The sequence below is a fragment of the Cynocephalus volans genome, chromosome 1 (genome assembly GCF_027409185.1).
Source record: "Cynocephalus volans isolate mCynVol1 chromosome 1, mCynVol1.pri, whole genome shotgun sequence".
NCBI lineage: Eukaryota > Metazoa > Chordata > Mammalia > Dermoptera > Cynocephalidae > Cynocephalus > Cynocephalus volans.
Window position 1 is genome coordinate 104,987,665 of NC_084460.1, and position 21,244 is coordinate 105,008,908.

Consider the following 21,244-nt stretch of genomic DNA (forward strand, 5'->3'; position numbering starts at 1 on the left):
TGTTTCAGGATGTATATTTAATTCGTTAATCCATTTTGAGTTGAGTTTGGTATATGGTGAGAGGTATGGGTCTAGTTTCATTCTCCTGCATATGAATATCCAGTTTTCCCACCTCCATTTGCTGAAGAGGCAGTCTCTTCCTCAAGTGTGTAGACTTGGTGCCGTTGTCAAAGATCAGATGGCTGTTGGTGTATGGGTTGATTTCTGGGTTCTCTATTCCATTAATCCATGTTTTTGTTTTTATGCCAGTAAGGTGCTGTTTTGGTTATTATAGTTTTGTAGTATAATTTAAAGTCAGGTAGTGTTATGCCTCCAGCTTTATTATTATTATTTTTTTGTTGTTCAGAGTTTCTTTGGCTATGCATGGTCTTTTGTTATCCCATATAAATTTTGAAATTTAAGAGTTACAGCTTTAGTTAGGGTGTAAATGTTGAATTTTCGTTTCAGGGCTTCCATTCTAAACCCTACTTTGAAGATTCAAGCTATTCAGTTTATGATTACAGTTGATCGTAGTTTTCTGAGTATTAAGGTTTCTAAGTTTCTGCCTCTCCTTTTATAAGGAGTGTAAGTTTAATGTAATGAATTGAAGTAATAGGTTTTCTTAAAATCTGAAGTCATAGATGAACTTCAGATCATAATTACTTTCAGTCAAAGGAATTTTTTTAGACCTAGGATATTATGTTCTTAATGAGTTTAGTGGGAATGGTCTCAAGGGGATTCATGGATCTCTAGATTTCTAAACCACAGCTCAAGCACGGCCTGTGATATATTGATCAGTATTTTAAACATTAAAATTTTATTTGAACTCAAGTTGACGTTTTAGCAAAGATATTGCTTTTCCAGTTGTGAATTCGATTTTGATGTTTTGTATTGGACCCTTGCATTAAATACCTTTTTTTGAAAGTTGTCTAATTTTTTCTGATTATTGTTGCCATCAAACTTAATCTTTAGAGTTTAAAACTATATGAATTGGCAAAAGCATTTTGTCATCTGGGTCATAAGGATTTGATGAAAAGAGCTCCAGACAGAAGAGGCTTTAAATTAGTACTTATAATCTCCTAGGGAGTGAAACTTTGGAGCTATGTAAATGTGCATGATTCAGGTTTCCTTCTGGAGAATGAGAGGTCCAGGAGGTTTATAAATGAAATTTTGTTTGTTATCATAGAGTCATTAGGTGACTTTCCCACAGCCAGAGTCTGTAATTCTGGTTTTTGGCTAAATTTATATTATCAGTCTTTCAACTCCTGAAATGTATTTATACCATGTTTCTTTCTGCTGAAGAAACCTTATCAGGTTGAAAAATCTTCCCCCTCAGCTGTATTGTTCTGTAACTTCAAAAATGTATCCATAAGTTAGGAAGATATCCTGTGCACCTTGTTATTTCCATGAGCCATTAAAGATCCTACCTCGAAATGCCCACTTTATGAAAATGTTTAAAAAAAAAAAAAAAAAAAGTAGATGTTCACATTCTGATAAGGAATGATCTACAAGAAACAAAGGAGAAAAAGAATATGTGTAACATTTTTAGAGAAGATTTATATATTATTAAAATTATAACATTTTTCTGTGAATTACGTATTTGTATAGTCAATATTTGTTACCTTCTTTATTACCTGCTTATTTACTCATTTGTTAATGTTGTGAACTGAGAATGTAACTCTTTGTTGTATGTTGTTTCATACCCCCCTTATTTAAAACTTTGTGATATTTATCATATTTTAGCTTTTGAATAGTGTAAACTTATTAAACTTTGGCTTTTGTGTTTTATTTTTGGTTGGAAAGACTTTTCTTACTCCAAGGGTTACAAATAATTTACTCATACTTTCTCCTGGAATCTTTATTGACTTAAAAAAGTATGAATCTTTTTTTATCCGTTGGTTTTATTTTGGTGAAGATGTCCATTTTCATTTCCGCTATTAATTATCCAGATGACCCAGTACCACTTAAAAATACTCCATTTCTCCCCCTATTTGTAAATTCCTAAATGGCTCAGGCCTGGAATCTGTGTTCTGTTTCTTTAAAATGTTTTTTCTGTCTTGATTATTGTAATTTTAAAATAAGCTTTAATGTTTGGTAGGTATAGTGTGTTTTTATCATCTCCCTGCCCCCATTTTAAAAGTTTGCTTTCTGGGTGCTTTCTTTGTTTTTTAGATAGATTTTAGTATAATTTTATTGAGATTAACCTTTCTTTCCCCCAGTAGAACACATACACATACTCCCTCAGTATTTTATCAGAATCCCCTTGAAGTTTTAGGTTAATTTTAGGGGCATAGTGTGGTTTTTACAATATCAAGATCTCTCTAAGAACACGAAGGTGTTTTACATTCTCCTAAATTTTCTCTTTATGTTCATTAGAGTTTCAAAGATTTCTGCATGTAGTGAGGGACCTTGCACATTTTGTTGTTGTTGAGGGTGTTTGTAAGATTTATATTTTGGTTGCTATTGTAAGTAGAATTTTTTTGTCTTTCTCTACTTTAAAGCTACTTACTCTTTATATCTACAAAGCTAATTATTGGTTAGCTTGCAACCTTACCGAATCTTTGACTAAGCAGTTTTAAAAAATTTAAATAACAGTTTTTTATTTTAGGCTAGATTCTTATTTTTTTCCTTTTTAAAAAAATTTTTACATTACGCTAGATTCCTTTTGAAAATCAGTTCTTCAAATAGTGCTACCACTGCCCATGGATTCCTCTTACTTCATTTACGGTACTCCCCTCCATTTTACACTTAATTTATGGCATTCCTGTTTTTTTTTTTTTTTTTTTTTTTTTTACCATGTGATGCCCTATATATTATTTTGTCAGAGATGGGGGATAACATTTTAAGATTTTTTTGACATAATGCCTTGTTATTTATTGGTTATTTTAAGTTGAGTTTTAAATGCAAACATATATTGGACTGTATGAATGAACAAAATTAGTGACCATTTTATAATGATGCCTTGGAATCTTGTATGGTTGTTTGCATATGTATGGGAAGAAGAAAAAGAAAATGTCAAAGGTTTTCTGAGAAATACGGTTCCTGGGCCAGATGTGTGTGACTAGGAAGAGAAACAAAATTCCTAAAGGTTGGGGCTAACATGAGGATAGAACTTATGGATACTTACAGGAATAAAGTCCTCCTATGCCATGTCCAGACAAATGTGGCTCTTGTTGTTTCCTGACTCAAAGTTTTTTGTTTCCCTTTGGGTGGCTGGCTGGTTGGTATGGGGATCAAACTCTTGACCTTGATGTTGTAACAGTGCGCTCCAACCAGCTGAGCTAACTGACTGCCGAAGATTTTGGCAAAGAAACAACCCTGCCTTTTTGAATCTCTTGAACAGATAAGGACCTAGCATCATTCTGGTCTTTTGGAGAATACAAAAATACCTTTAAAAGTATTCACTGTGTCCTGCATCAAGTGGACTCTTTTATAGAGATGTGGTAATAGAAGTACTTTATTCTTAGAATTTAGGATTTGGGATTTGATTTTGTGGCTTAGGCATTGTTCATTGTAGTCCAAATATATTTTAAGGGCTAGGTATCAGAACTTTAAATCTAGTAAATCTTAATGGTGAAAGATAATAGCCATAAGAGATGTCCAGAGCTGTGTTTTCCCTTAAGGTTTGTGAAAAACGTGTACCCAAACAAAGTTGACTCTGATGTTTTTGGTGGAAGTGTTTGCGGAGGGAGGCATAAGCACTGATTTTTAGATAGGAAAAGAGTTTATTTTATAATGAAGAGTAGAGTTTTCTAGTGGTTTGGAGTTCTGATTTGAACTAATCCACTATATGAATTAAACAGAAGCTGTAGATTAATTTGTGAAATTTTCCGAACTCTGTGAAAGTTGTTCATCGAAGGACTAAAAAATGTTAGTGAAAGTTGAAAATATGATTAGATTTTGATGTCAAGAGATGCTTTTCACATATTCATGAACTTGGAAATTCTCAGTTTCTGGAATATTCAGTAAAAATTGGCAAGGGTATACTAGATTTGCTGGTAACGTATCTGTGAAAGTGCTGACAAATGATGGGTGAAAGTGAATGTGAACTACTAGAAATTGAGAAACTGGCCAGGAAGTCATTATTATAGCATGCTCAGATAATCAGAACCTATACTGGAGTGGCAGCTCTTAATTTTTAGATTTGGAAAGAGAAAGAGGGATAAAAAATACCTTCAGAATTGCAGTGCATGAGTGACTATAGCACTCTGGAAGAGGAAAGTATCCTGAGTTTTAAGCCCCACATAAGGGTAGTTGCATGGAAATGTCCAGTAGCATAGAAGTAAATGAGATAATAGATAGTGAGAACAAGGCTAAAATACAAAATAATGCAGCTGAGTAGCAGATATGGAGGGAGGGCACTGAGATACTTTAGGTTTATGAATTACCTACATTTTGCTTTGGTCATCCTACATTATTGAAGAACATAAAATGACAAATTTTGTTTTCAGTCCCATCTGTTACCCTCTCTTCTTAAAGACTTCCTTCAGTTCCAAATATTTTCTGGGGTGCTGATCTGCTTGCTTTTGGGTTTTCACACTGCCAGTTTGATTCATAGTCTACTTGGCTAATTTACTAAGAATAATATCTGACACATGGTGAGTATTTAAATATTAGTTGTTGCTTTGTTTTTTACTACTGTCAGTTCTCATTTGTTTTGTAAATTCCCCCCCAATTTTTTTTTTTTTTTTTTTCAATTCTGACTTTTCCCTTACTCTTTTAACTTGTGGGTTTATGCCTTAAAATCCGTTTAGTGTTACTTAGTGGACTGTTGGGAAGGAGTGAGGTAAACAGATGTATTCATTTCAATCATGTTTTGACCAGGTACTGCATGGATGTGTTTATACAACTAGTTTTTAGTGGAAGTTATAGAGTCTAGTGTGATACAGATGTTTCAGGAAAGTATTTACTAAGTACCACTTGTTCAAAATATACTAAATACCTAAATGGTTCAAAGTGTTAGTTTGTAAGCATTTGACTAAGGTTGAGGAGTTTGCAGTTCTGATTGACAGTGATATAAAGTGTCATTTAATGTTAATTGTAATTATACAAGTGCCAAGGACTGTTTGCCCAGGGTTACATAGTGGTGGAGTAAGGAATTGAACAAGTTATTCTACACCCAAACCCTTTCTTGAATATGTCAGGTCTTATGTTTTCTTTCAGTAGTATTAATCAAATAAAGTTAGAGTAAAAAGACTAATTTTAATACTAATTCTAAGGCTGGAAAATGACCACTGATTTTTATTGACAATCTATTTATATTCATTTAAAAATGGTTTTGAGGCAGTAGACTCAGCCCATTTTTTTTTTTTTAAGGGAACGGTGAGAAGCAGAAAAAAAGATTAATGGTAAAGGTAGTATTCAAAATGTAGTCATGCATTTTACTAAAGGTGTGCTGTAATTTAATATTTGCAACATTTACAATAAAGTAGAGTTGTTACTCTGTGTCAGGTACTGTGCTAATCGTTATTTCATTTAATTCTCATAATTTCATGAGGTATGAAACTTACTAACTCCGTTCTCTTAAAACTGTCTTCAAGAATATACAAGGGATGGAGCTGGGATGTGAATCCTGGCAGCCTCATTCCAGAGATTGAACTGTTAGTCACAGTTCTAAGTACTGAACTCTTAGTCACAATACTAAATATTGCCTCATTCAATTAATACCTGTGACGTTCCAGAAATGTACATTTATTTTTGCTAATTCCAAGGTAGGTGGTACTATGTGAAAAATGAGGTTTATGTAACTTAACATACATCTCACAAATGGTGTAGATGGAAAGCAAACCCATATCTGCCTAATTCCAAACTTTGTTCTTTCAACATTCCATATTGTTTTTGTATCTCGCATATAGCCTTTTAGAGTGCTATAACATATAAATTAATACTGATATGTTTTTAATGTTTTGTTTTTTGGCAGGGATTTATCAAAGACGTTCATGAAGACTCCCTCACAGTTGTTTTTGAAAATAAGTAAGTTATTTTTATTAATAGAGATCTTAATTTTAGAGATTGGTTGTGTCAAACTGTTTGTTTTTGGGTGTTTCTTCTACCAGTGGGAAAATGATTTTGCTTTGGGTACAGCTTTGGATGTGTGATCATCTTAAGAATTTAAATAAGTGTAGTTTTGACCTTTTACCTATTTTTCTGCCCATATTTTAACTCTCGGCCTTTTTTCATGACCACCTTCTTTGCCAAAATATGTATGGATGTGAATCAATAAGTAATTTGTGCAGAAATAATGATACAAATGAGATTATGTGTGCTTAATAGCCCAGAATGTTAAAATGATATTGTAGAGGGCCTTCCAAATGGCTACTGGTAGTTAGAATAAAGTATTAGGCTATCTTTAATTGCTCGGTATTAAAAAGTACTAACACAATTTTATAGATTTTGTAAGGGGTAGGTTAATCTAAAAATGGGAAAGACAGTATTTTGGGCTTGGTTTGGAAGGGTTATAAAAGAGCACCACTTAATTGAAGGTCAGAAAAGAACTGTTCAACTTCCAATTATAAGCTGCTTCTGGAACTGACTATAAAGATCTTTGCCCAACAGCTGCTTCATGTAGAAACAAGTGTTGAGATGATTTCTGTCTTTGAGCAGCTGCCACTTAGATAGTAATGGTGAAAAGAAAGCACCCAAAAACCTTCTACTTGTCAGCTGCTGCTTTGCCCAGTGTGTATACCTCCCGTATAAATGACATATGAGAACTTGGAATAGGGAAGAATTTTTAATTTTATATATTCAACTTATAAAATACAACACAAGGAAATGTCAGTTCAGAAACTGCTAAATTAATACTTTAATACATTCATATTTGTTATGAGGATTAAAAATATACTTTTTCTAGATTCTAATAATGTATGTGTTCACTGTAGAAGAGATAATTGAATGTAAGAAATGAAATCTTTTGTAATTCAGCTATTCAGAGTAATGGCTGATAAATTTTCTGTATTTCTGTGAACATGTATAGTAAGAATTGTGCGGTTTATATTGTTTTTTTAATCTGCTTTGAAATCGTGTTTCTTGTTTGACAGGTCATATAGTTGTAAAAGTGTTTGAAATAAATTGATTCCACTATTTATTTGGCAGCTGTGTAGATGTGACATTATTTCAAATATAAGTTAGTCATCACTGTGAACTTAGCCTATTTCATTTGCAGAATAATATATGTACTGTTAGGATGAGTAGTTTGGAAGGTAATATATACTTATCAATCATGTTAATTATTTATAAACTTCAACAGTCATGCAGAATCTGTTCTACTTAAATAACTAATTACTCGGGAAGTTATGTAGTATGAAGGTTGTTTTTCTTTAGGGAAAGCTAGATGGTTAACTTGAAAAATATACAGCACTAAGCAGAGACTATATAGTTTTCATATTAGGGGCTATTAGAATAATAATATATTTTAAAATTATTAATTCCTTTTCTAATAATCCTTCAGTTGGCAACCAGAACGCCAGGTTCCATTTAATGAAGTTAGATTACCACCACCTCCTGATATAAAAAAAGAAATTAGTGAAGGAGATGAAGTAGAGGTATGTATTTTTAAGTTTATTTTTTTGTGGTGCCTATTTTTTCATTTTTTTGAAATAAATATTCTTGTAGGAAAATCTGTTTGACTGATGGAAATAAATTCAATTCCTTTTCTTTGTTCTTTCTGTTGGTAATAGCTAAGTAATGTAGCAATTCTTGAGTTTTGGAGTCAACTGGATTCATGGGATTCATGTCTCAGCTCTACCATTTTTTAGCTTCGTGGACTTGATCAAATTTCTTTAACACTAAAATGAAAATAATTTGAAAGTTAAGGATTATAATGCATCCAAATTGATTTTAAAAGAATCTGGCACAGAACTGTACGTTGTTAGTCACTGTTTTTCTTCTTTTTGCCAACTACTCCAAAATTTCTTATGATTTTTGCTCCAGTGTCCTTGTAATATGTTGGTAGTTGTCATCCTTTACTATAGTAATCATTCGTATAGCTCATATGTAATGTGAAATATTGTAATTAGCATACTGCCTTGTAGAATATTCTTGAAATGTCTGGAAAATTTTAAAAAGTATAAAAGCAAAAAGAAAATTTAAACAATTTAAACCTCAAAATTATACACTAGTTGGAGATATCAGACTTACTACACAACATGTGTGTAATATGTGTGTTATTCATGTATTATTTTTATATTACTAGCTGAACAAGGCAGGTATCTATAATAAAAGACAAAACAGGTCAAATGTGAAATCACTGGGGGGTGTGGTGGGGTGGGGTGGATTTCTACTGCCCTGCCAATAGCCCAGAATGTTACACATCCAGCTTTAGAGAATCTAGAGAACTCTTCATTTTCCCATTACCTTCAACTTTACAAGCGGATCATATTTTCTTAGCAGTTTTTACTCAGCAAAAGCAAACGTTTAGCAAATACTTAAAAAACTGTAGTATTGCATTCAGTGTTGGAGATTTAAAAAGATAAAGCTACCACTTTTTAAAAAGTTAAATAAAAGGGCACTAAATAGGTTTGAAAATAAACATTTTCAGTTTAGGCCTTTTAAAAATCAACTTTTTACTATGAATCATATAGTGCCTTCTGGAGGCTGCCACTAGATCATAACACTCGTTTATGTGCTCTAAGTTCATTTAAGTCTCATAAGTCGACTGGAAAGTAGAACCTAGTGTTTAAGCAGACAGCATATTTTTAAAGAAATTAAATTTCTGGGTAAATCATATGAAATTAATAATCAACTGCCCCTGACGTACAAGAATGGAAATTTCATAAGGTTCAACTCTTTAAAAAAAATGCTTGAAGAGTTCAGTGGAAAGCTCTCTTTTGGATCATTTTTGTTCTAAATTTATTACTAATGGTCGTATGAAAGTCACCTTTCCCCTCTTTAAAGAGGAAGGATTCCTAGAGCTACAAAAGAATATGAGTTCTAAGTCTGGCCCCAAATTGATAAAACGCTGTGAATACAGAGTGATATATTAGAGAACATTGGAGAATAGCATTGAGAAGAACAAAACCCGAAACTGGTTATAAGCTTCCCAGCCTCCAAGGCTGTATAACCTTGGAAAAGTTAATAGAGTATTCACAGAATTTAGAAGAGAATAGAGGCTGTTGTGTTAAACTGAAATAATCTGTTTAAAAAGTGGAACTTCCAGGGGGCTGGCTGTTTAGTTCAGTTGGTTAAAGCATGGTGTTATAAACAGCAAGGTTAAGGGTTCGGATCCCAGCACTGCCCAGCTGCTAAAACAAAATACCAAAAAACCCCAGGAGAGTCTAGATTGGTGAGCACATTGATGTGCTGGGAGTGTGATGCACCCAGAAGAGGGCATGAAAGCTGTGCACTCTGGTCCCCATACCCCCACCACATTGCTTTATGCATCTCTTCCATTGGGCTGTTCCTAAGTTGTATCATTTATAATAAACCAGTAAAGGATCAAATGTTACTATTTAGAAGTATGTTTGAAGAATGTCAGCCTGCCTCTGCTATTTTGCACAATCCCAGAAGATTTTAAGATAAAAGGTGTTTACTAAGAATAAACTTTTTTTTTTTTTCTGGTGGCTGGCTGGTACAGGGATCTGAACCCTTGACCTTGCTGTTATCAGCACCATGTTCTAACCAAGTGAGCTAAGCAGTCAGCCACAAAAATAACATATCTGACTATATCAGGTATAAAGTTGTGTTATCTATGGGAGTGTTGTTTTTTTCATTTAGTGCTTTTGATGGGAACTGGATTGATGAGTGAAAGGGGAAAAGAAAGGCAAAAAGGTATGATAAAGAGAAGTAAAAATCCAGGAGTGTAAAAGAGACATAGCAAATCTAACTTTTTATTCCATGTTTTCCTGGTTTTGATGATACATATACCTAAAATGTGTACAGTTCTCTACATGTAACTAGCTGCTCATCAGCTGTCATGCATGGACCTAGAACATACTCATCTTAGAAATGTTGATATCAGATATAAAGTACATCTCTAATAGTTCTAGCTTATTACTTCTAGTTCATCTTACACTTGAATCATCAGAATGCAATACTCGAAGAATATTTTGGAACTTTTGGTGGCCTCTAATTTTATTGAAGAGGGGAGGGGATAGCCATCTTTGTGCTGTGGTTATCATATTTTATATTTAACCAATTGGATTGATTAATCCATTGAATTATTGGCATTTCTTCAGCGTCTCTTTTTAGTCACCTTTGTAAACACACCTGCTTTTTGGCATTTTTCCACTTAACAGGTAAATTTTGGTGCACAAACATCTTAAAAAATGAAAGCATACTATCATGTGTCCTTTTAGAAAAACAGGATGTTCTGGGTTCTTGTCAGAGGATTTTGCATGATGAAGTCTCAGTTAAGTGATTAACTGGATGAGAATACCATCTTTTCTTTTTCTCCTTAGTAATGTATTGTTTGAGAATGTTCATCTAGGGTGTTGACATCTGAAGACTTCATATTCATAGGCTAAGATTTTGGTTTATAAAATAACATTCATTAGTAGAATCTAGAGTGCTGCTATCTTTTTGCATGTACTTTTTTTTTTTGGTAGCTAACTGGTATGTCGCTCTGACCCTTGACCTTGGCATCTATTTTCTGATTTCTCTAATAGTCATGAAAGTTTTTTGTAAATTTTTTTCTCTTCACAGTTATGGGTGGAAAAATAAAATATTCTGAATTCTCAACTGTCAACAGTAGCCAAAAACAGATTACAAGGATGATCCTCAGTTTTTATTATACTTTCTTGAAAGAGTTGCAATACTTTGGTCTATGCAGTAAGGAAACTGTAGGGTGATATAATAGTAATGATTTATTTCACTGTTGTATCCTGTATAACATGATTCTAGCCATCATTCTCCTGTTTTCTTATTTTAGTCTTTTTTTAAACCATAGCTAAAAATAACTGGTGAATAATGATGATGAAATAGTAAAATGTTTCAAGATACAGGAAAATAAAATCACTAGAGTCTACCTTAGATTTATAAAAGGGTCCAGTGGATGAGTTTTATTCTATTATTAAAAAAAGTAAATTTTCTTGTTCTTTGGAAGATCTCTAAGAAAATAAAAGTTATGAAATATTGACCATTTTGAATAGTTTGGCGCATAAAAGTAACTCAAAAGCAAAAATTGAGTCCACCGGGACCCTGATCGGTATCTCAACTTCTTGCTTTTTCTCATGTTTTTCTAATTATGGTGTACAGTAAAGTTTATCATTAGGTTTTGGCTTATTCATTTACAGTTCCATATTCGCAACACTTCCAAAGACACTCTCACATTATCTTGATAAAAGTTGCACGCTTTTCAAAATAATTTGCCCATTTGTAGTTGTTTGCATTTTCCTCCCAGATGGCTATTAACATCCACTGGTAGATTTCCCTGGCCATCTCTGTAAGGGCAATCTTAGTTCCTATAATCAAGACTTCTGTGGGATGTTTCTTATTTCTTCCCAGCCCCCTCTCCCTTTACATGTATTGGAAATACATTAAACAAGCTACTCTTTTATAAGAAATAACTTTAATCCCCAGTGGAAACTTTTAACTTTATTATGTTAATGAAACTGATATTTACAGATATAAAAAACATAAAATTTAAATTTGTTGTGCATAGGGGTTTTTATAAGGTACTTACGTACTCTGGATGAACTAAATGTGTGTAATTTTTTGCTGTTCAGCTAAACAATTTAGGTACATTTGACTTAGGTTTGTTAGAAAGAGATCTGAATGTCATATCCTTCAAGGAATTTTAGAATTGAATTTATCACTTTCTGAAAATCTTAATTTTGATAAACAATGTTGACGGAAACGGAAAGACCTATGTTTTACATTATGAAAAACTGCCTTTGGAGAAGCATTTCTTTAAAGTAATATGGAATTGATTTCTAAAAAGCTAGGTAGCCCAAGAAGTGTTCAGGGTGGTTTTTTGGGGGGGGGGCAGCTGGTCAGTATAGTTTTATTTTTAAGTAATAAAATTTAAGCATACATATCACTTTCGTTAAAATGCATTTAGCACACAAGTTTCAATAAAATAACATTTTTGATTCTTGAGTTTAATGGGATTTAGCATTTATAACAGGTTATATTTACATTGTTGAAATCTTTTGGGATGAGTGGATAATGGCATTTTTCTCCCCCTTCACAGGTATATTCAAGAGCAAATGACCAAGAGCCATGTGGATGGTGGTTGGCTAAAGTTCGGATGATGAAAGGAGAAGTAAGTGATCTTGACACTTGTATTTTGACTAGTATCCAAGGAAATACCTCAACTCTTGGTTCTGGAAATATTCCAACTCTGTTTTGTTTCCAAAAGCCTGCTTCAGAAATAGTTGATTAAACAATTCAGAAATTCGTTAGACCACTAATTTCTGTTTGTTTTCTGTATTGACAAATACCAAAGCTGCTCTCCAGAGGTACACCTCAAGCATGTAGAGATGACCAAGGTTCATGCTTGTTAAGAACCTATAGTCTACTTTAGGTAAATCAGATTTATGTAATGAAGTTGTGCTTAGTATTAGTGATACAAGGGGAGGATCTACTGGTTAGACTGAGCGAGGTAATTAGAACTTCAATTAAAGTTCATTATTTTTGCTCAGATGGGATTTTTAAATTATTTTGATGTCTTTTAGTTTTATGTCATTGAGTATGCTGCTTGTGATGCTACTTACAACGAAATAGTCACATTTGAACGACTTCGGCCTGTCAATCAAAATAAAACTGTCAAAAAAAATACCTTCTTTAAATGCACAGTGGATGTTCCTGAAGATTTGAGAGAGGCGTGAGTAATTTTGTTTACTATTGAATAGGTTTGTGAATTAAGAGACTTTTTCAGTGCTACAAGGCAGTCTTTTTCCCCAAATACCCAATCAAAACCTTGAGATAGAAAATCTTTTTTAATAAAGATTTTAATGGGGGATGTCAAAATGAAATACTGAGTTTGGATTGTAACTCTCCTCTATATTTAATCTGTTATTGAGGTCTTACACATGAATTAATTTCTCTTTAGGTGTGCTAATGAAAATGCACATAAAGATTTTAAGAAAGCAGTAGGAGCATGCAGAATATTTTACCATCCAGAAACCACACAACTAATGATACTGGTAAGGTAACACCATATTTTAAGGTAGCTAATTAATGGGTAATTTTGCTGGCCCCTTGGGGATCAAATCCTGATTTTATTTATTTTTTGCTTTTAAGGTAAAGTTGGTGTCGAGTAAATTCGTTAATAGAGTATGGATAATTTTTTTTTTTTTTCAGTTACAGAATGTTAATTACTTTTTATCTCTTCTGGTATAAGGAGAAAAATAAAATTCTTTTTTTTTAAAGATGACCGGTAAGGGGATCTTAACCCTTGACTTGGTGTTGTCAGCGTCATGCTCACCCAGTGAGCTAACCGGCCATCCCTATATGGGATCTGAACCCATGGCCTTGGTGTTATCCACACCACACTCTCCCGAGTGAGCCACAGGCCAGCCCCAGAAAAATAAAATTCTTAATATGATATTTTTAACATAAATTTCTTAATGTGTGGGATGTTGAATTTTTCCCCCAACCAAAGGTATTCTGAATAGCAGATCTAAATGACACAGGAATTCAGAAAGGAAAGTAAGATTTTTCAGGGAGCATAAGTGTTAGGTGAAGGGAGCAGTATAGTAGATGAGAATTAAGAAGGCATTGTGTAAAAGATAGTGTTTTTGTTAGCTTGAAAAATGATTAAACTTTTAAGTGATTAACTTGTTTGTTTTTAGTCTGCCAGTGAAGCAACTGTGAAGAGAGTAAATATTTTAAGTGACATGCATTTGCGAAGTATTCGTACAAAGTTGATGCTTATGTCCAGAAATGAAGAGGCCACCAAGCATTTAGAAGTAAGTGTACCTATAAAAGGTCTGTTGTGTGTCCTATTTAGTTGTAAGTGTATTCTTTAGGTTCCCTGGCTCAAACTATTTGGTAGATAAGGCATCCTAGGACCTTTTGTAGCTAATATCTGAAGCCATCATGTCCTTTGAAGAATTGTTTTTCTGTTTGACTTTTATCAAACATAGCCTTTTGTTTGCTAAATGCCTGTTGACTTTTATGTAAGGACTTATGACAGGTGCAAAAGAGCCTAGAAACTTACTAGGGATACCCCATAAAATTGCTGGTATTTTACCCTGGATTTAACCTATTTTTTCTTTTTTAACTGCTCAGTCACCTGTCAGTCATGATGCTTCTACTAGTAACTAGTTCACTGTAACAACTCTTGTGCAAGAAGAGAGGAGGACTAGGATTGGGGCATCACAAAGCTTGTAGTTCCCAAATATTAAGCCTATCATTGCTTCTCTGTCCTGTTTTCTCCTGTTCTTCACTGTCGTGCTGTTAGGATACTTGTTTTTTCCCTCACGTGGCCCCCTCCCCCCAAACTGAGCACATGTGCATGCACACACTGTCTTTACTTACGGTAAACATACCTCATATTCTCTTAGGACAAATTTGCTGGTGTCCTTATTAATTTAAAAATTCCAAACAAGGGATGTATGAATGAATTTTGAAATAAGAATCATCTGAATTGGAGAATTGCCTGTATCTGTAATTCTGGAAAATTGTTTTATAATACTGTTTTCTGTGACCATGATTAAATAGACTGATAAAACTTTTTTTTTTCTTTTTCTTTCATGACATCGTATGAGTTTCCTTTATTTCTTGAAAGATTGACTTTTGGCCTTTTTTACTTACTTAATTTAGTTTTTTAAAAACTAATCTTTAAAAACTTTAGTTTTTTACTTAATTTACAGTTTTTTTTAAAAAATTGTAAAATACATACAAAATTTTCATCTTAACTATTTTTAAGTGTGCAGTTCTATAATGTCAGGTATATGAGGGTACTTCAAAAAGTTCATGGAAAGATTCACATTTTTTAATTCTGTTTTTCTGCTAGCTTCTTGAAGTGCCCTGGTATTTACACTGTCGATTAACCAGTCTCCAGAACTTTTCATCTTACAAAACTGAAACTCTGTACCCTTTTAAATACTACTATACATGTTTTCCTTCTCCCAGCCCGACAACCACCATTCTACCTTGTTTCTATAAATTTTATATGAGGCATCTATAAACTCTCGATGCCTCATATAAATGGAATCATACAGAATTAATCTTTTTTATGACTAGCTTATTTCAGTTAGCATAATAATGCTCTCAAGGTTTATCCTTGTGTTCCATTCTTTTTAAGAATTTCCAAATTTCCTTTCTTTTTAAGGCTGAATGATAATGCCTTGTATGTATATACCACATTTTGTTTATCCTTTCATCAGTCAGTGGTCATTTGACTTGCTTCTACCTCTTAAGGACTACTGTGAATAATGCTGCTGTGAACATGGATGTAGAAAAAACTTGTTTTTGATCTTTTATAATATCTCTCTTTTACTAGTGCACAAAACAACTTGCAGCAGCTTTTCATGAGGAGTTTATTGTGAGAGAAGATTTAATGGGCCTGGCAATAGGAACACATGGTAGTAACATACAGCAAGCTAGAAAGGTTCCTGGAGTTACTGCTATTGAGCTAGATGAAGATACTGGAACATTTAGAATCTATGGAGAGGTAAGCTGTTCTCTGTCTCTTGCCTTGGCTGACTTTACTATAACATATTAACCATCTATTGTTTGATCATATTTTATTTGGAATTTCAGTTTCCCAAGTGAAACATGTTTGAGGAGGAATTTATTCATTTAAAGTTAATCAGCCTAATAATCATTACTTGTGAAGGTGGATTGAAGTTGATTTTGTATTGCAGCAATGAAAAATTTTACTGAGTAAGATGTAGTATTTTCAGAAGTTACTTAACTACTTCTGAGCTTAATTTTATGCCCATTACAAGTAATTTATCCAAATATTTTTTGAGTGCGTAGTTTGTCAGGCAATGGCAGTAGTAAATAGCATGTAACAGGATAGCTTTTATAGAACTTGAATTTTGGTATTACTTTGTCACTGGTTAATTGTAACATTTGCGGGGATAGAAAGTTGGTAAGTTATTTTAAAAAATATATTATTTAGCCTTTTTATTGAGACCAAATTAGAATAGATATTTTTTGATTTATAATTCAGGTCTTGACTTTATTTTATATACAGCTCTTTTGAAAAGCTTGATTCATATAAGTCTGACTAGAGTCTTCATTTTTATTTCTGAAACCTTTAAAAGTAGAAGTATAATGAAGTAGGAGGTCAGGTTTTGGAGCCATATAATCTTGGTCATAATCCTGTCTCTACCACTTTGAGTGGACTTTTGGAGCAAGTTACTTATTTTCCCTGTGTGTCCTCATGTAAAATAATAATAGTGCTTACCTTATAGTTCATGAGAACTGACTGTGTTTTTTTGAAGTATTATATATGGTGTATTATATAGTGAGCACACAATAAATTTGAGCTATAAATTTGTTCTTATTAAAGAACATATGTTAAAAGTGAAAGATAACTGTTACTGAGAACTATAAAACCCCTTTAGAGACTCACCCCCCCTCACCTTCTAGTAATCGAAAATTGAACCCATTAGAAATTATGAATTTTAATGATTTTTATCAGTAGGTACTTTTTAAAAGTGCATCTCTGCAAAAACAGCTTTTTAAATCATTTCCAACATTAAGAATAAATAATAAATAGCAGACAGTTTAGACAGTTTGAATAATTTGTGTTTTTAACATTCACTTTGAGATATATAACATGGGAGTAGGGACCGGTATATTTAGGATTGTTTTAGAGTTTGTCTACTCAGTAGCTGTGTAACATAAGTAATTTAAACTCTGTTACTAATTTTCTCAATACTTTAAAATGGACCTTAGAGATGTCTAATAACATTTTTTGGTTTTAAAAGTACTGACAGTTTTTTTTGAGCCTTTTAGTGATTAATTTACTCATTATTTTGGTATTTTTTTTTAAGTACTTCATGACTGACTTCAACCTGAAATGTCTCTCCAGTGGGCTGAACAGAATCTTTTAGTAGAGCGTAATAATTCAGAATTTTCTCTTGTGTTTTTGTTTTGGATTGTGGATTGCTTTGGGATTGAAACAGTATTTCATGTCTCTTTACCCCCCTCCTCCCCCTTCAGAGCGCTGATGCTGTGAAAAAGGCTAGAGGTTTCTTGGAATTTGTGGAGGATTTTATTCAGGTTCCTAGGAATCTCGTTGGTAAGTACTTCTACTAAATGTTAATAAATTAAACGTTAGTTATGTATAGTGACTTAATTGATAAGTAGTCTTGTAGTCATAGTCTGATACCTTAGTCTACTTAGTTTTATGGCATATTTAGATAGTAATACTTTTACCTTTTTTTTTTTTTTTGGTGATAACATTGTATGTGACTTACACCTTGTTATTGTCTGTCATATATTAAAAAGTAAAGATTTTTCTTTCTTCTGTACAGGGTGATCCACTAATAAGACCCATGATTTTTATAAATTTGTCATTACAGTCTTTGTTAAGCCTTCTCATCCCTCCGGCTCTTTTCTATTATTCTCATTTCCTTAATGTCTTTTTACATTCATATATCCATCAAAATTGTGACATACTTTTTGAGAAGGTGTTTGTGATAATTTTTTTCTTTTGTTTAGTGCAGAAGAAAAAGTAACAGTGGACTAACAATAGGGTAATAAACTTCTACACAGTAGGCCCTGAATAAATAATAATTGGTTGTTGCAAAGGCATAGAATAAGGTAAGAAGTTGTGGGCAGTACAGAAGGATGGTGATGATGATATGAGGGGAGGAGGTTTCACTCTTAAGTGTTCAACACCATTAATAAAAACTGTTGCACCCATCTAATAAGTGACAAAAAATTTGAGTTTGAAATTATGGTTAAACCAACATTATAGCTTGGGGTTAGTTAATTTGTAGTTCTGTTACTAATACATCCCACTTCTGTGTTGTCTGTGTTTTTAAGTGCTATTTGAGGTGAATGGGAAAACTTTAGTTATGTGTTAAGTACTCAGTGACTATCATAAACATTTAGTATAAAAAGAAGCCTCAACATAATGTAGTCGAGTTTACTAGGAGGGGGTAAATTTTTTTCCCTATTGTGTCTCCTTAATTTTTTTGACCCTAAGGAAATAGTTTCAGCCCCTTGGGCTCCATTTTTAAAATAAGGCCTATTCTGCCTTTAGGAGATGATTTCTAAGCTATAGGTATTTCATTTATCAAATCCTATTTGATAAGGCCGGTACAGATATTGAGCCCCGGACCGTGGTGTGGTCAACACTGCACTCTGACCAACTGAGCTAAATGAGCTAACTGACCAGCCTTGAAAATTTAAAAACTCTGCCGTTCTAAAAAGATTTTTGTTTTGGCTGGTAATATATAGTGTACTCAGAAAAAGTTTACAACACAAGAATTTGTTTCTTGGAATTCACTATCAGTAGTTACATAAAAAGCTTTTAAATTCTGCCCAAACATTTGGGTATGTGTGACATAGTGCCAATTATGTAAGTTCAGCTTTATCAGTTCTTGGTATACTACTGTTCGTTGTAGACTAAGCTGCTGGAGAAATGAGTTGAGATGTTAAAATTAAATATAAGCTTGAAGAATTTTGTATAATTTTTAGAAACATTGTTAGGATACAGAAATGTTATCAAATGTTTATCATCAATGAAATCACCCTTGACAAGAAAGCTGATTTTGAAAATGATCACCTTTTTAGTTTATTTAAATCATACTCAGTTATTGATATCTGTCAGTAATAACATTGTGGTAGCTACTCTTACATAACATAATATAACTTTGCTAAGGTTTTCTCACTTGTAAAAATGATGTGGTGGTGAGTTTGTCAAAGGAAACCAAGTTTCTTTCCAACCTAACAATTTTATAGACGATAGCCTTGGTTTTACAGAATTGGTGGTAGTGTTAATTGTAAGTAAAAATTGCTGATATTTCAGAAAATAAGGAAATTGGATATATTTGTAGTTCTCTGATTTTTCCCTTTATTCATTTGTCAGTGCAATAATGTGAATACCCATTATGTCTCTTTTCCTCTGTTCTGACTTGTGGGATTTGGTGATGTGGGATGTCTGTGTGCTCTTAAGAAATATACATTAGCAGCAACTATTATACATTGGTGGAATACTCAAGAATAGTGTAAAAATTTTTCTTGGTTATCACGTATAATAATACTGTATTTCCCTCCAAAATGTTTTATGGGTGAAGCAGTCTTTTGAAAAGTAGTGCATTCTTAGTCCAAGTGAAAGAAAAAGAGGATTGAGGAGTAAAAGGGAAAGAGGATCACATGGTGGGTAAGTTCCAGAGAGGATTCCCTTACACATTCAGGTTCCACGAGTTCTAGAACTTGATTATTCCCACACTTCCCAAATCAAAGGAAAAAATATTAAGTGAACATTGATTTGAAAGTGGACGAAAACCTTTCAGCTTCTAAAAGGTTCCTTAATCACTTTTCTACTCTGTCTCTTCAACATTTATACTTAGTGCTCAATTTATACTACAGGTCTGCTTCAATTTGTCAATATGCCCTGCAATTTAAACTGTGGAAATGATCAATTAAATATTGATGGTCTCTGGTGGGACTAAATAAAACTTGCAGGTAGGTTCCTGCCAAGGACCCCAAGAGGGTGATTAATGTTCAGTCACCACTGGTAGTTCACAAGAAGGAGGTGGTAAAGATTTAGGGGGGAGGTATTTTGATATATCAACCTGGTTTTTGTTTTTGGAAAAGGCATTTGCTTATTTTTAATCAGGGTCAAGGATGGAGTTGCTGCCTGAGCTTCAGTGTGTTAGCAATGAAGGTTGCTTTTATGTGTTGTTGCTAGGGCTGCTCAGAGAAGACATACATCATGAGAATTCCCTGTCCTACTGTTTTTTTAAATTTTTAAATTTTTTATTTTTTCTTCCTTTTTTCCTTTTTACCTGTTCAATTGCTGCTCCTTTTATATTTAGGGTTATTAATGGGGAAGGAGGTTTGAGATTAGGAATACAAGAGTAAGAAAATCTCATTATAGTGCTTTTGCAGTATTGGACCAGGTTACTTTGCCATTATTCCCTTAATCATGCTTTAATGGAAACTTTTTCATGCATGCAATAGGAAAAACTTTTTAACCCCTTTCAACCAAAATTAATACAGGCTTTTGTGAAAATGATTTAGTAAGAAAATTAATTGGGGATATGGACTTGATAACAAATACAGTGTTGCTGTTCACTTTATAACTTTATACATCTGTTCTATATAGTGAAGGTTACCTGAGTATTTACTGCTGTTACTGGTTGACACTAACGAGTGTTGCTTTGTTGTTTTATTTGAGTGTCTGTTAATCTTTACAACTAAATAGTGTCTGGGGGAAGAGAGTTTTCATGTCTCCCTTTTAGTTTCTCCTTTGCTTACTGTATACTCAGTAAACTGCTGTTGGACAGACTTACAAGTTAGTTTGGAGAAGGTAAATAATTTAAATTTTATGTCATGTAGCACGACAATATTGTACACATGTTGTATGTACTTGTACATAGCTGCGAAGTACTTTAAAAACTTATTGGTGTAAAATGTAATACTTATTAAATATAAACATTTTACTGAAGAGAATATTTATTCTAACATTACCTTCAAGTCACAGATATCTTTTGGACAAACAAACTTGAAAATAAAAGCATGATTGAATTTGTTTGTGAATATCATGTGTAATATACACAAATTTATAGGATTCATGCCAAATTAAAATAGGCTTCTTTTTGTAAAGTTGGATATTTTAAAACTATGAAAATGATATGGGACATACTGAAAAATTTTTAAACTTTGAAAATTTCTTACATGTAAGCAGCATTGTCAATCTCAGTACCTTTAGGTATACTGAAGAGGAGTAAGTTTTATAGTAAGGATAAAATTCCTATGTAGTATTTAGGGTGAGTTAATTGAAAGTAAAAAGATGGAGCTTTGCTTGGTGGTTATAATTTGATAGCAAGTCATAAATTATTTGGCTGGTATTGAAAGGGTAGCCGAGTTGGTTTTTAACTTATCGTTATATTTGTTTTCTCTTACTAAAGGAAAAGTGATTGGAAAAAACGGCAAAGTTATTCAAGAGATAGTGGACAAATCTGGTGTGGTCCGGGTGAGAATTGAAGGAGACAATGAAAATAAATTACCTAGAGAAGATGTAAGTATTTAAAATGTCGTTTATTTGCCTTTTTTTTAAAAAAATTTTTTCTTGGCCAACAATATATTATTTTATATTTCATTTTGGAATCAGTTATATCTGTTGAGCTATTTAACACTCTAATATGGTGGGTTTTTCTTGTTTTTAGGAATACTTTTCCTTATAAAATTGGCT

At 33.0% G+C, this 21,244-nt stretch overlaps 1 protein-coding gene across 4 annotated transcripts in view; it reads left to right on the forward strand.

The window, feature by feature from the left end:
* The window catches only part of FXR1 (FMR1 autosomal homolog 1), a 54,435-nt gene that overhangs the window by 13,959 nt on the left and 19,232 nt on the right, over positions 1–21,244 (forward strand). For all 4 annotated transcript variants that reach the window (XM_063113314.1, XM_063113313.1, XM_063113311.1 and 1 more), the window contains exons 2-10: positions 5,900–5,952; positions 7,427–7,520; positions 12,107–12,178; positions 12,591–12,739; positions 12,968–13,061; positions 13,710–13,826; positions 15,365–15,535; positions 17,038–17,116; positions 20,961–21,070. In XM_063113314.1, the coding sequence (XP_062969384.1) occupies positions 5,900–5,952; positions 7,427–7,520; positions 12,107–12,178; positions 12,591–12,739; positions 12,968–13,061; positions 13,710–13,826; positions 15,365–15,535; positions 17,038–17,116; positions 20,961–21,070 (939 nt within the window). The remainder of the gene's footprint in view (positions 1–5,899; positions 5,953–7,426; positions 7,521–12,106; positions 12,179–12,590; positions 12,740–12,967; positions 13,062–13,709; positions 13,827–15,364; positions 15,536–17,037; positions 17,117–20,960; positions 21,071–21,244) is intronic.